The following is a 16,470-nucleotide window of genomic DNA, read 5'->3' on the forward strand; positions in this document are numbered from 1 at the left end:
TGCTCCCTGACTGTCCTCTCACTGATACAGTTACCAGCAGAAGCAACACTGTACCTGTTCCAGGACTGGCCTCTCAGACCGCCAGCAGCCTCACTTCCCCCTCTTGGAATGCTCACTCTTGTTGTAAGAAACCCAAGCCACATACAACACACGGGCGCCCCCTGAACAGCCCAGGGTGAGCTTCCACCTAACAACCGGTGCCAGCTGCCATCCAGGCACGTGCACCATCCTGAATGTCCCAGCCCAGCCCATAACACACGCAGCCGAAGAACCACCCAGCTGAGCCCAGCCAAACCAAGGACTCATGAGCGATTATAATGCGGGTGTTGTTTTAAGCCACAAAATTGTGGAGTAGATGGTTACGTAGCAGTGGGTCACCAGAACACGCCCTATGGTTCCTCCACGTGTGTCTTTTTCTGCTTTTCAAAAGTGCTCTAGCGATCCGAGGACCCATTTCTTCTGCTCAAAATGTCCTTCCCGCAGTCTTCTCACATCTGGTATCTTCTTGTCATTGAAGTCTTAGCTTAAATGTCACCTCCCTAGAGGGGTCCATTGCCATGGTCAGTTCAGTGTGTCAACTTGGCTAAACCATAATCCCCAGTTATTCAGTCAACCATTAATTTATATACCTGCCATGAAGGTATTTTGTAGATGTGATTGAAGTCCATAACCAGTTGGGATTATCCTCAACAATTTGGATGGGCCTGAGTAAATCCCTTGGAGCACGTTAAGAGCAGAACTAAGGCTTCCCTAAAGAAAAAGAAATTCTGCCCACGGACAGCAACTTCAGTTCATGTTCAACAATTCCAGCCAGCCCTTCTTGATGGCCTGCCCCACAGATTTCAGACCTGTCCCGCCAGTCACCACAATCCCATAAGCCAAATCCTTGCAATGAATCTCTTAATATGTTTATTCTACTGGTTCTACTTCTCTGGTGGAGCCCTAACTGACCACCCTCTGTGGCCACCCCGTCAAAGCTGGTCACCAAGTTACTATCATGTCACTCTATCTTAATTCTCTGAGAAAAACAAGCAGTCACCATTTGTTATTTCTCTTACTTATTGTTCCTCTCAATATATTTGAGAGCAGCACCATCCAACAGAATTCTCTGTGATGATGAAAATGCCCTAGAACTGTGCTGTTCCAGTAGGGTAGCCACTAGACACAGGGGGCTGTGGATCACTCGAAGTGTGGCCAATACAATGGGTAAAGTACAATTTTAATTATGTTTCCTTCTAATGACTACGCGTTTAATTCACCACATGAGTCTAGTGGCTGCCATACTGGGCAGCTCGGATCTAGAACACCAGATCTGTGGGAGCTGGCTGGCCCTGCCCACCCCTGTGCCCCTCATCCCTACTGTGACTGAAACAAAGGAAGTTCAATCAGTACTGATAGAGTGAATGAATGAGCCGTGTACGCCTAAGTGCGACTGTGTTAGGTTTCTGTCACCTGCAACTGACAGTCCTAACACGGGGCCACACTGTGGAAGGGGTTCCTGAGAACCCACAGAACAGGACGGTTGGAGAACGAACGAGGACATAGGAGCTGGAACACATCACACACTGCGAGCTGTGGGAGGGGCGGCTCTCCCTCCGCCTCCGGGCCCAGCCCTCCCAGAGCCAGAAGCTTCAGGAACAATGGAGCAATCAGGGCCGCTCTCACTCTTTGTTCTAGTGGGAGGGAGGCTATAGTGGAAGGCGTGGTTCTGGTGGGCTTCACTCAACGCCCAAACCGCGAAGAAGCCGGAGAGCATCTGAGGCTGTCCTATTTTGGGGCCACTTTGCATCCTGTTTTCCTCCTGGCTGCCAGTTCCCCTACCCCCGCCCCCACCAACCCCAGACCCTCAGGAGGAGGAGCTGGAGGGGGCGCAACAAAGCAAGCTCCCGGCGTCCTTCTGCCAAAGGCACCCCGGCCTCCTCTCGCCCCTCCAGCATCTCACTCTGAGACACCCACCTGCCCTACAGCCAGAGTGTGTGTTTGAAAACTGGACAAGTGATCTGGGCATTAGCTGCTCAAAATCCTGCCATGCAAGCTCCATGCCTTGGTCCACTGTGGGGGCTGGCCCTGTACACACACACACACACACACACACCTGGTCTAACACCAGCTCCCGCCGCCCCGTCCAGCGTTACCCGTGGCACAGCCACAGGGGCCTCGCCGTGCCTGGGGTGCTCACACCCCACTGTGGAAGCACTGCGCTTCCATGTGCTCCCAGCACCCCGAGTCATCAGAACTCCTCCTTCTACTTTTTGCTCTCAGCTCCTCCCTGAAGCCCCAAGAAAGTCCTCGGACGGTGGAACCCAGCACAGTGCCAGATGCGTAGTGAGCACTTGATATACATGGTGGGGGGCGAGGGTGTGAGAGGGAGGGAGGCAGGGAGCGAGAGAGGGAAGCCAAGTCTTCCATTATCTTGAACCTGGGTTTTTCCCTTGGGAAAGTGAAGATACAAATGGCCACACATTATTAGGCTGAAAATAATCAAAAAGCTCGGAAACAGAGAAGGGAGAAAGAGGAAACATCAAGAAAGAGAAAGAAAGCCATAGTTAACAGCAGTCTGATATCTGAGCCGGGCGCCCTCCAGGCTCTCCTCTGATAAGGCAGCTGTGACCCAGGAGAGGAAAGCTCAGAAAGGGAGCCTGTGGTCTTCATACCTGAGGTCTCCGGTCCTGGGCAGGATGGGGCAAGGAGTGGGGAGGGGGACTGGCAAGAGCACACTTTTCCAGAAGCCAAATCAATTTCACCCTAGGACAACCTCAGATGGGGTGGGAAGTGGTGCCATGGAAAAATTGCTTAGAGCTCTGCGTTTATTCTTCTTGGCCAGGGAAAGGTGGGCCACCACTAGAGAACAATCAAGCCAGACATAGAGTGGGAAACAGGTTCTAAAGATGCAGCAATGTTGAGGGAGACCATGGTTCAGAGGGAAAGGAAATCAAAGAGAAACAAATAATTAGTAAAATTAGAAAACTGAAGCCCAAGGGCCCTTTGGAGGGAAAAAAAAAAGAGGAGGATGGAGAACAGTGAGTTGGAGGCAGAGAAAGTCTAGAGGGTCTGGTGATGATGATGGTGATAATGGTGATGATGGTGGTGATGGTGGTGATGGAGATGATGGAGATGGTTAATGGTGATAATGGTGATGATGATGGAGATGATGGCGGTTTTGGTGATGATGGTGATGGTGATAGTGGTGATGATGATGGAGATGATGGGGTGATGGTGATGGTGGTGATGGAGATGGCGGTGATGGCGGTGATGGCGGTGATGGTGGTGATGGTGGTGATGGTGGATGGTGATAGTGGTGATGGAGATGGTGGTGGTGCTGATGGTGGGGGCAACTGGAGTAGGAATGGTGATGATGGTGACTGTAGGATGGGGGGATAGTACTTCTGCTGCTGATGATGATAATTTCAACAGAACTGGTAACAAGAGTTACTACGCACTAATCCAGGTCAGGACTGTGCTTTGCCTGCATCATCTCATCTAATTCACCCCACAACCAGCAGGGTGGAAATGACCATCAGCCCCATCCTACTGCTTAGGAAACTAAGCTCAGAATCACAAGACACGTAGCTCAAAACCACACAGCTGACAGGCAGCAGACCCAGAACTGGAACCTAGGTTTGCCTGGTGCCACATTCCATGCTCTGAGCAGACGATGGAGGATTGAGAAGGCGAAAGCGAAAAGGAAAACAGTGAAGAGAATGGAGGCCTGACCACTCTTCCTAATAGGACAACCTGTCCCCCATTCCCAGAGGACATGGATGACCCCCTTCACCTGCTCAAATTTTTATTTCCTCCACAGCCCTTATTTGAACACACTATAAGTGCTTATTATGATTATAATTTATTGCCTGTCTCCCCAACTAGAATGCAAATTCCATGAGGACAGACATCTAGGCATGCACATTCAGAGATCAGAACAGTGTCTGGCATACTGCGGGCATTCGATACATCTTGTTAAATAAGTGAATGAGTGTTTCTTGGTTTCAGGCCATCGCTCATGTGATAAGGAAAGGTTAAGATATCCTGGCTTCGGAGTCCCTTGAGTTTGTCAAAAGGAATGATGAGTATTCTTTGGTTTCAGGCTAAGGCTGATCAAGAAGCCGTGAGGAAAAGGAAAGGGTTCAGCTTTCCTGTCTTTGGGGTCCCTTGGGCACTGGGAATAAAGACATCCACAAAACCCAAGGAGAAAACTACAATTAGAGTTAACAACTCTAAAATCAAGCTGCCCCATCCTCCACGAAAGAGACATCAACAGAGGCAACAGCCATTCTTGGCCAGACATAAACGACCTTGTCTCCACATGCTTGGTTCCCATACGAGCTTCTCATTACAACTTGTATCCATTCAATACTTAACAAACACGCCTTTAGTCCCCACTACACACCTGAGTTTTAAATATCTGATGTCGTCCCTGTTGGAGACCCCAGCTTTCCGGCTGACAGCTGGGGCAACCAAGACGGATGTGGTGTCAAGCAACAAGAGTCTGGTGGGAAAGACACTAGTTTTTTCCCCTAATTCGAGGTAATATTTTTGGTGAAGATAAAGGGCAGGAAATGACAAGAACCATCTAGCTCCCAAGATAGTTTGAAGCTTCAAGGAACCAATGATAATGTCTGGAGTAAAGAGAATTTGAAGCAAGGCTCAGTCGAGATGGCTCACTGCTTCCCTCTGGTGGAAATCAGTGGCAAGCACGTCGGGCAGCCTTCCCGAACGACCTTCAACAAACACACCTGAGCCAGGTGCTGGCACTAGAGGGGTGAAGAGTGGGACACCACGCCTGCCTCGGGGAGGGCACAGTCAGACGAGGGAGGGAGACAAGGAAACGGACAATCGCTGCAAGCCATGGTCAGCCAGTGGTAGAACCATCCATTCGTTCATTTAAGAAAGTGCAGAGATTTGAGGCAGGAGTTGGACCCGAGGATGAGTAGGGATTCACCAGGAGGAGAAAGGGGAAGGGAATTCTAGGCAGAAGGGTGGGGACCAAGATGCAAAAACCATGGCCGATCTAGGAAGCCCTAAGTAAATAGATTTATTGGATATTTAGGGCTGGCGGGGCGGGGAGGGGGGTGTGATCAGCAGGGTTCCATAAGGGAGTCAAAGTCCGAGGTACTTTGCAAGCCACGAGAAAGACTATGCACGTTAAGCTGCTGGTGAGTTTTCACAGGATCCATGACCAGGAAGATGTATTGACTCAGAAATATTTACTGAGGCTCTCTCATGGGCTAGATGTAGAGCTGGGCATAAAATGGTGAATAAAAATGGGTATGATCCCTGCCCTCTTGCAGCTTTGTCTAGTCAGGGAGAGAGGCATCCATTTAAAAAAAAATCACTCCCTAAAAAAGGTTTAAATTAAAATGAAAATGTAAAAAGTGGCACCACTACACGGAGGAAGGGCAGACAGACATATGGTGTTAAGGAGACCCGGAGCTGAGTGGACAGTCTTTACCGAGCTGAGGCTCTCTCCGTGCTGACCTCGGCGCTGAGTGCTATAGGAACTTGGACACAAGGCAGCCCTTGGCCACAGCTTTCAAGGTCTCGGTGGCTCTAAGGGTGGCATCAGAGGGAAGACACTGTTGAAGGAATCTCAGGGGCCTGGGAAAGGGTGGGAAGATCAATTAGATCAGGGATTTTTGCAAACCATGGCTCACAGCCCAAAAGTGAGGGGTGACCTGAGGGGGGTGGGTCATTGCCAGCATCTGGTAAAGGACATAGAATAAAATGGAAAAGAAGGTGTGAAATATCAGGAAGAACAAGTGTTGTTTCATGAAACTCCTTTCAGCTGCGTATGTGAATGTGCACACACGTGTGCGTGTGCGTGTACGCATGTGTACAGCGTTGTGAAATAAATCACATTTGTCACTGGGCGGCTTGATCAAATAAGTTTGAAAAACACCAAATTAGAGACCCTGTCAAGGTCTCACCCAGCCCAGGATGTCACAGAGGATGACGGCTCAGCCCACGGACAGGGGACACAAACACCTGGGGTCTGGCTTTTTCATAAGAACTTTTCCAACCTCCGCAGCACAACTCTGCAGAGAAGACAGGAACTCTGAAAAGCAATTAAAAACCTAACCTCAAGTGCTCATCATGCACTGCAAGGGCCAGGGTGGGGTCGAAGAGGGGGAGAGGCATCAGTTAGTACAAACTTTTTGGAAAGTGCCACAGTAACATTCACCAGAAGTCTTAAAATACAGAAATGTAAACCCTTTGCTGCGGGAACTCCACTCCTACGAATTTGCACTACAGAGATCACCGTGGACGTACCCAAGGTTAACACTCAAAGCTGTTCCCTGCAGCAGTGCTTATAATAGGAAAAAAGTGGATACAACCTAAATTTCTAGAAGTAGGAGACTGGGGGAATCCATGGTGGCAGTATTCAGGCATTGAAAACGAGGAGGAAATACACTTATTGACAAAGGAGACAGTGTTATCACTGTCATTCAGTGCAATTTTTGAGAGAGAAAACGTCCAGCTGCTTCTCACCATAGGTAGAGAGAAGTCACCTTGAAGCAGGTTTTTATTTGTTTTGAGTGATTGAGAGGACCTTCTTGACTATGCAAATAATAGATGAGTCAGGAGCATTTGCTAGCAAGAATAACATGACCTTTACAGCAAGTCAACCGGGGGTAATTCTGCACCCTCTCTGAGAACATTCATAAATATCTGGAGACATTTTGTTTGTCATGACCGGGACTAGGGGGTGGGGACGTTCACTGGTATCTACTGGGCAGAAGCAGGAATGCTATCAAACATCCTTTAATGACAGAACAGCCCCCGACGCGGGGTCCCTTTTGATGATGATTTTAGCCATCATTAGAATCTGCTAGCAAGAAAGAATATAAAAGGGGACTCTAGGCCAATGCCCTGTTTCAAATATGTTCTCTTTTGTCCACTTCTGTATCCCCAGTCCTACGAGTACATATGGTCACTCCATCAATACTTGTTGAACATTCCACGCAGAATTCCGCGAGGGCGTCTAGGGAGAAACAGCCACCTGACTGAGCCCGACTAGCGTTCCACAGTGCCACCTTGTGGTGGGAACTGAAACAACCGTTCAGGTGGACCAATAACACTTTTTCTTGCCTGGTGTTTGCAGAGCTTATCTCTTAGGACTGAAAAGGCCCCAGAAATCGCGGGAAAATTATGGGGCTCGGGGGAAGCAGGAAGCCTCAATCAGGATGATGTTTGGTGTCCGGCTAATCAAGGCAAACAGGGGTTTGAGCAATTAATGGGAAATATCAAAGAAAGATGACAATATATTTGGACTCCAAAATGATAAAACAGGCCAGAGGGTATTTTGTTAGGTGAAAAAAGTAGTTTTCAAAATACTAAGTATGGATAATCCTCATTTTATTGTTTATTGTTTAAAGAAATTATATACGTACCCATTTGTCAAGAAGAATTATTGTAAAAATTACACCAAATTGACAACAGTAGAGGGTGGGGCTTGGGGTAGTTATTTTATTTTTGTTCATCTATTTTCTAAGTTATTTCGCAATGAATGTATATTATTTATGTTAAAAAACAAAAGTTAGATGCTGAGCCAAAATACAAAGGCACAATGTCTCAGGTAAAAAGACTCTTTCACACACACCCAACATTTCCATATCTGGACCCTAATCATGCAGAACCAAATGCCCTACAACCTCAGGTCGCCCTTGGGCAAGAGTGCCCAGGAGCTGCCCTGACCACTTCTTCTGGCTCCGAACCCAGGCCCCTCTTTCCTCCGCTCGTGAGAGGCGTGTACCGCACAGGAACCCGGAGGAAGGGCGGCAGGTGCTGGGGACCAGTCTCCATCCACTTGCCCACCCGACATGTGGACATGTCGAGCCTACTCACCCGACATGTGGACGTTCCGGAGACAGGAGAGGGAGGCATTGAGGCGAGCACACTCCTCTCGGTTGGCCCCGTATTTTTCCACGGTCTCACACACCTGCTCATCCGTCATCTCCAAGAGATCCTCCAGACTCAGCTGGCCGGGGGTGATTTCCTAGCAGAGGGAGGAGAGGACGGTAAACAGACCGCTAGCGCCCAAAGGGGAGGCTTCCGTGCTGCCCTCTAGTGGTGCCTAGCGGAACACCCGGCTCTGTGTGGATGGCGGCTTGACATAATGGTTGGGTCTCTTGACTCTGGGGTCAGACAGGTCTGGGTTTGAATCTCAGCTTTGCCACTCATTAGCTAGGTGACCCCGAGAAAACTACATAACCTCTCTGAGCCTCACTTTACTCACCAGGAGAATGGGAATCTTAAGCGCACATACTTTGTAAGGTAGCACGGATGCCTAGCACACAGTCTGTAAACGGTGGTAGCTAACTAATTACGTGTCTGATTCCCCATGCAGCTTCTGAACGCCTCATGGGCCGGGCTCCAAGTTACTGTTCTTGGAGGGCCCTCCATGAGTCCTGCCTGGCTTGGACTGCAGTGACTTGTCCCAGATCGAGGGTGAACTCAGAACAGAGCAAACTGGACAGCCCGTCTCTCCTGATGGCTGTTCTCCATTGCCTGCTTCTCCCTTTCCCAGCCACACTTTCTGGGGTTCAGACTGGGGAGTTAGGGACCCTAAAGGGAAACGGGCGGAACCCTGTATAAGTGGCTCAGTGCTGTAAGTGAAACTGGATTTGTGTCTGAGCTCTCAGGGGACACGACTTTGCAATCTAAGACAAATCTAGCACGGAATGGGCAAAGAGATCTTTTAAGAGATGGGCTGGGAACAGAAAAGGTAGGATTCCCAGCTATGAATGTGTTGGTCAGGTATGTCTTCACCACCGCCAGCAACCACCCCTCTTCCCCAAAACAGTGTGTCCCTATACACATAATATGGATACACCTTGAAATGTGTCATACTTCTATATTATGAATCTACAAAAAAAAGATCCTTCACTTTATAGCACTTAATAGTATCTAATGGTTTTATATTTATTATGATTACGACTGCGCCTTAAATAAAATTTTTAAATCTCTGAGGATAGAGATTCGAAGGCAATATTGTGGAATACTTCTGTCCTCTTGTGGCCATATCTGAGTATTACAACAAAATCCAACACCATCCCGTTCTGCCCTTAAAAAAAGATGCAGAGGGAAAGCTAAAACCCAATCAGTGCCTTTCCAGCTCCCTAGGTCAGAGGGCAGAGAGAGAACGATAATGAGTCACTTGGAGGCTTCCTCAAACACGGATACGTTGCAGGGAAGCCCCACTTTAAGAAAGATAGACCAGGATCCGAAAGTACAAAATGACATTTAGGAGGGATGAGTCACAACAGAAAATAATTCTCCTCTTTGCTGCAGGATTCTCTCATGTATTTTAATCCTATAATTTACACCCTCCCACCAAAAATACTCAATCTACATTGAACTTCATCTTCATACACACACACACACACACACACACACACACACACACACATCACAAAAGGAATAATGACAGAAAAAAATGGAAAAGCTTGGCCCCAAAGAGGAGATGTACCCTGATTGATTTAATTATTATAATAATAATAATTGAAAGGGATGGAGCAGTGTTTTGAGTGCTCTTCATGGATTTTCTTTTAAGGTCACAAAGACCACATAAAGCAGGTACTTTGACCAACATCAACAGTCTGTAACTGTAACCGAGCAGGACCCTATGGGGCCTTCCCCGGACAGACCCCTCCCCATACCCTCTGCTTTAGCTCCTCTCTGAAGTAGCCAGATAATACTATCTTTTGTATATTTCCTGAGTTTTTCAGATGTGACATGCAGTGGTGGATGGGGGAACGTGGTGGTCCTTTGTCCCCAGCTCAGGGCTGTTAGATGTGGTGGCTTCAGGCAAGATCATACTGAAAAACCACCACCAAATGGAAGCAATTAATTACCTGATGATCATAAGCACGTGGCCACCGGACTTTCTGGCACCTAAGGATTGAGCACCGTCAATCAATCAAAAAATTGTGCACAGCTGATCACAGACCCTGGGACGCCCCTCCCTCAGCTAGCCTTTAAAAATGCTCAGCTGAAACCGTTCAGGAAGTTCAAGGTTTTGGGGGCACAAGCTATTCATTGTCTTTGGCCCAGCAACAAAACTTTCTCTGCTCTAAACTCCAACATTTCGGTATTTTTTGGCCTCACTGTGGGTCGGGCACACGAACTTGTGTTCAGTATCACAATTAGGGCACTGAAATTCAGAGAGGTAAGACCACTGCCCAAGGTCACACAGTTAGTTTGAATCCAGGCTGTCTCACTTGGGAGCTTCCTCCACACTTCTGGTTCCTCCACAGAAGGGGGACCTCTGGTGGACAAACGGGTGAGCTGCAGACAGAGAGCTGGAACCGCAGCTTCATCCACATCTTGGATTTTCCATAGACTACGGTAAAAGAAAGGGCTTGGGCCCCTGCGGTCCAGGTAATCGTAAATGAGCAAAGCTGCTAACTAGAGGGAGCCTGTGGGATCCAAAGAGGCAGCAGAATTTGGTTCATTGACACCAGACAGGAATTCACTTCTATGCGGTTAGCAATTTCAATTTTTCAACAGAAGCCGAAGATTTGGAGTTTTTAATGTGCACTCTTTCAACTTTTAAGTACCTGCTCAAAAACATTTTTTTTGAACATTATATCGCCCAGACAGAAAACGTCTGTGCATCAGATACAGCCGAGGGCCACCGGTTTTCAACCCCTGGCCTGGAAGATTTGTCTCTGTTTCATTTGCCTCACTTAATAAATAAATGGTCTCGAAAGCCTCTGAAAAGTGGAGCCATACAAATTAAATGTACTGTCTGTATTTATATGGAACCTTTCACTTTAAGGATATTCACGCGAAATCGCCATCCTGGGAATGGTATTAAGGAACGGTAAGCATACACCATCTGGTGCGCATGCGCAAGGTGCGGTGGTGGATGGGGGTGGGATCAACGAATTTAGCAGTCCTTTGTCCCCAGCTCGGGGCTGTTAGATGTGGTGGGTTCAGGCAAGATCACACTGGGAACAAGGTCTAAAAAAGACAAAATGTGGAAGAGAATCTTCAAGGAGAAAGCAGGGAGCGCCTTGAGAAAGTGGCACTTGGTCCTGCAGGCAAGGAGGGCACCCAGCCCCTCTTACCCAGATCAGGGAGGCCCCAGCAAAAGGAAAAGGAGGGGAAAGCATAGCGCTCCCCACCGTGTGCTCTGGAGACCATCCGGACTGCGTTTTCCTGCGAGCCCCACCCGCTCACTAGCAGGGCAAGTCGCTCCTTCCCTGAGCCTCGGTCAGAAGTCAAGAGGTCGTTGTCAGGGTCTGAACAACTGAGATCTTGCTTGTAAAGCCCTTGTGACAATGCCTGACACTAAGGATTCAATAAACGTGAGCTGAGTTTATTCCGAAAGGTTCCACTCAGTCACTGAAAACAGTGGGGACCCAAGACCCCAGAGGGTAAGGAAACCTCACCATCCTTGAGAACTTAAGGATGTGGTCCATTCCCGGAGGACAGACACAAGGCAACAGGGGTTCTGGTTTCGCTCTGTCACTGGAAAAGCTGTCACTTCCAAAGTTGTCAGCAACAGCAACACCGATAACAATAATCACTAAGTTGGCATTTGCTGGGTGCTATTAGGTTCCAGACTATGGGCTGAGCATTTATACAGATCATCTCATTTTATCATGCCAGCTACTTAAGAAGAGGAGACGATCATTATCCCCATCGAACAGATGAGAAAACTGATGTCCTACGACTGTGGGGCCCAATATGGTGGTGACTGGCCACATTAATTAACATTAAATACAATTAAGAATTCAGTTCTTCAGGCTCACACACTAACCCCAATTCAAGAGCTCAACAGCTCCCTATGGCTGATGGCTCCTCCATCAAACAGGGCGGGTATGAAATATTTCCTTCACAGCAGAACCTTCTGTGGGACAGCACTGATCTAAGAGGTAGTGATTTGGCCCAAGTGACTGAGTTCCTCAGTGGTGGAACTAAAAGGGGTTCTACCTGACTCTAGAACCATACTCCTAATGACCCCATTCAGACAGCATCTGAGATGCTCCATGCCTTCATCCAACACATATTAAGTCCTACTATGTGCTAGGCACAGCGCAAAACCCTCGGCCCAAGGGGCTGGCTGCTGCCGGTAAGGGATGGGGGCAGGAGTGGCCTCCGGTCACCTCCAGGACTTCCTTCCGCACGTCCACGATCCGGAACCAGTGCCGGAGCTGCGGGAAGCCGTCTAGCTCGGCGTTGCGTTCCTGCAGGGCCACCTTCTTTTTGCAGGACAGCTGCCGGCTGAAGTACTTCACCAGCTTGCTCTGCGGAGACACAGATGAGAACAGAGGACACATCTCAGGGGCACTGTCACAGGGACTAGAGGCAAGTTATCTCCCCAGTGCCCCCTCCTTGCCCCAACTCCATCCAACTCCGTATTTTAAAGACCGGTTCAACTGCTGTGAGACCCAGTTTCCACTCGTGTTCCCCACCGGGTTGGTGAAGGTGGGCACCAGGCAGGTTCTGGTGTTTTGCTGGGAAGGGAGGGAGGTGTGCGTTGTTCCAGTTTAGTTGAGGGGAGGGCGCGATGCTTGGGCTGTATCCATCCACATCTCCACCACACATATCCTTTGACCTTAACAGTTGCACTTCTAGGAATGCATCTTACAGACACCCTATCCTGTGCAAAATGACTGTGTAAAAGGATATTTCCTACACTTCTGTGTGCAAACGCAAAAGACTGCAAACACCCTGAGGGGCCATCAGTAGGAACCTCGTCATAAATGCGGATACACGCACACAGGGGAACTGTGTGCAGCTGTAAAATAAAACGAGGATGCATGCTATGTGCTAATACAGCACGGTCTCCAAGATACGCTGATAAATAAAAATAAATACTCTCTCGTTCATGTGGGAACCGTTTACATGTATATCTCTGTAAATGCAGACACACTTTGGAAGAGTCCCTAATCTTCTAGGGAAGGGAAGAGGGAGGGTGGGGAACAGAGGTGAGAGGACCATTTTATTTAAACCCTTTTGTGCTATTTGAATCTCAAGTCACATGCAAGTATGCACAAATTAACAAATACTTTTAAAATCAGATGGACCTGAATATCCATGATTCTAGAGGGATGCCATGACATGAGAAAGGCAAGATTTTTGGGGTTTTTTTTTTTTACTGCCCATTATGTAAAAACTAACATTAACCAAAGAAAGGCAATGTGTGTGCATGAGCAGAGACAAAAGTGTGGAAGACACACCTGAGCCTTGCTAACTTGGGACGGAGAGGCTCTAGAGATGGAGTGAGAAAAAAAAAAAAAAAGGTTGTATTTTTTTTATATTGTTTTGCTTTGTTTCAATAGTTACCCACAGTATATTATCATCTTTGTAGTTTAAAATCGATTTAATGAAGATAATGAAACAAAAATAAAATCCTTAGTTACATAAATGCCTTTGATATTTCAAAGCACCTGTTAACCAATATTTATCAAGAAGGAATGGTAGAGAGCATGCTTAGCATGCATGAGGTCCTGGGTTCAATCTCCAGTACCTCCATTAAAAAAATAATTAAAAATAAATAAATAGACTTAATGACCTCCCCCACAAAAAAAAAAAAATTAAAAACAAAAGGAGACAGTCCTGGAATTCTAGGACCACAGGGTTGGGAGCAGGGGATGATGGCAGTGCACTCAGAGGACAGCCCTCTGGAGTCATCAGGGGGCTGCCGCAGAAGCCAGGAGCTGCCCGGTCATCCCTGCTGCCATCTGGGAGAGCCTGCCTGAGACTGAATCCCATTGGAGGAAATCAGGAAACTGGTTTTTAAGTGAACATTAATTTCATTCACCTCACTAATAAAAAGAAAGTTGCCATTTCTTGATAAACCTGCGTTCCATTGCAATTAACAGCACAATCATTGTGTTAAGCTAATCTACCTAGAACTCTTTTGACTCGGAATCTCAATTTCGAGTTTCAGAATAGAAAATGTCAAAAAGAATATGATGTGGTTTTTCTTTAATTTATTTCTGAATGGATAGGGTCTGACCTACTGAAATTTCAGAGCTGGGACCTCAGCTGAGATATCTATTGAATGCTCATGTCTGTCTTTTGTTTTATGACTTGTTTTAACTGTTTTCTTGATATAGGTATGGAAAATCACACAAAAGAAATAAATATACTTTGACACATCTCCATCATTCTTTGAGCAGAAAGAAAAGAGAATGAAGAAAAATGAATAAAGCCTATGAGACCGGTGGGAAATCACCAAGTGCACCAACATATGCATAATCGGAGTCCCAGCGGAGAGGAGATAAAGCAACAGACAGAAATAGTATTTGAAAAAATAATGGCAGAAAACTTCCATAATCTGGTGAAAGGTGTGAGTCTGCACATCCAGCAGTTCAACAAAACCCAAATATAAATATATAAACTCAAGAAGATCCACATTAAGACATATTATAATCAAATTGTTGAAAATCAAAGACAAAAGGTCTAAAATGTAATATTATCCAGTGATTAAAAAAAGTGAAATCCTACCATTTGTGACAATATGGAGGGACCTTGAAGGTATGATGCGAAGTGAAATAAGTCAGAGAAAGACAAATACTGCATGATATCATTTATATGTGGAATCTAAAAAAAAACAAATGAAAAAACATAAAACAGAAACAGAGCTGTAGATACAAAGAACAAACTGGGGTTGACGGAGTGGAGCTGTGTTGGGGGATGAGTGAAATGGGTGATGGAGATTAACTGGTACGAACTTCCAGTGACAAAACAAACAAATCTCAGGGTGAAATGTACCGTATGGGAAATATAGTCATTAATAATGTAGTATGTTTGTGACAGTACCATCGTGACAGATGGTAACTTTCTGTTCATCAGACTCGATAATTCCAATCAACTCATCTTCAAGTTCTGCTGATTTCTTTCCTTGCTTCATCAAATGCACAATTGAAAGTCTCTAGTGAATTTTCCATTTCAGTTACTGTACTTTTCAACTCCAAAATTCCATTTGAGTTCCTTTTTATGATTTCTATCCCTTTATTGAATAGTCTCTATCTCATGTGTGTTATTCTGGTCTCATTTACTTCTTTCTCCATGATATTCTTCAGCACGTTGAACGTATTTAAGACATTTAATTTAGGATATTTTCCTATTAATTCCGACTTCTGGGCTTTCTCAGATGTAGAAAATTTTCTGTTAATTTGTTTTCTGACTATGAATGAGCCATGCTTTCTGGTTTCTTTGGATGCCTTGTAATTGCTTGTTGAAAATTGGATGCTTTGAATAGTATAATGTGGTAACTTTCAAAATAAAATTCTCCTTTCTCCCCAAGATTTGTTACTTTTTGTTGTGGATTATAGTCATTTATCTGTCTAGTGACTTTTCAATACAATTTTTGTAAAGATTGTAATTTTATTCATTTGTGTTCACTGAAGCCCATGTTCCCTCGGCTTGGTGGTCATCTGCTAATCTGTCAGAGTTTCCTTAAAAGATTGAACTGAACTGAATGACTCCACCAAAACACCGGATTTAATTGACAATTACAGAACATTTGATCCAGCAACGGGTGATCGCAGGCATACGTCAGAGATACTGTGGGGCCAGTTCTAGGCCCCTGGGAGATTAGAAGTTTCCCAGTAGGTCCCCACTGACGGTTCCTCTGGAAGTGGTTCTGGAGTATGAATAGGTTGTACCTGTGTGGCTGCTCAGGATGAAGAGGCCTGGGGTGGCATCGTGGCTGTGAAGGGCAGGGCCTGGCCAGGATGCTGGACTCCAGACAGAAGTCTGGGAACCATGTCTGCTGCTGGTCTGAAACTCTGGAACAAATGGCAGCGAAACCTCAGCCCTCCGAGTCCTGGGAGCTCTAAGAAATGGCTGTTGGAGGATTCTGTGTCTGGGCTGATTTGCCGTACGTTTTTCCCCTGAACCATCATCTCGTCTCATCCGCCCACCTGGCCAGCGTGCCTGGCAGGTTGCCTGGTGCCAGCCTTGCTCCCAGGGGCACCGAGGTTGACGCTGGACCTCCTGGGCCCCCTGTACACCTGAGATCTGAGCGGGAACTTGGGGCTGCCTGCTTGGTCAGAGGCTGCTCACCTGCGTAGAGGGCGAGTCGGGGCCCCCAGGGATGAAGGAATCCAGGCTGCAGTGGAGCAAGCTTTCACGTGCTGGGGGCTCGAGAGGGCCAGCTCACTAGAGACTGGGGGACTCTGGGCCCCAGGACCAGGACTGCAGTCCTGCTGGCTTCGATCCAGAGTTTATTCCAGCCGTTTCCCTTCCTACAGTTTTATCACACTTCTCAGTGAGAAAAACAGTCCTCCATGGATTCACTGATTGGCTCACCTGCTGGATTCGGCTGATTGCCCAGCGCCACGAGGCCACTGCCCTGCCTGGGTGCTGCTCTCATGAACCCCAATCCCTGCCAGGGGCCTTCTCACCCCAGCTCCGCTGCTCGCCTTTTTTGTTTTTGTCTTGTTTTATTTTTCCCAGATCTTGACGTTTGCCAGTGGATTCTCAAATCCTATACCCCGTCACCACCCCCAT

At 47.0% G+C, this 16,470-nt stretch overlaps 1 protein-coding gene across 1 annotated transcript in view; it reads right to left on the minus strand.

Moving 5' to 3' along the window:
• The window catches only part of KSR2 (kinase suppressor of ras 2), a 370,971-nt gene that overhangs the window by 279,185 nt on the left and 75,316 nt on the right, over nucleotides 1–16,470 (minus strand). Inside the window, exons 2-3 of the mRNA XM_072953632.1 lie at nucleotides 12,111–12,251; nucleotides 7,843–7,993 (exon numbers count right to left, since the gene is read on the minus strand). Of these exons, the coding sequence (XP_072809733.1) occupies nucleotides 7,843–7,993; nucleotides 12,111–12,251 (292 nt within the window). The remainder of the gene's footprint in view (nucleotides 1–7,842; nucleotides 7,994–12,110; nucleotides 12,252–16,470) is intronic.

This window comes from Vicugna pacos, chromosome 32, assembly GCF_048564905.1.
Source record: "Vicugna pacos chromosome 32, VicPac4, whole genome shotgun sequence".
Taxonomy (NCBI): domain Eukaryota; kingdom Metazoa; phylum Chordata; class Mammalia; order Artiodactyla; family Camelidae; genus Vicugna; species Vicugna pacos.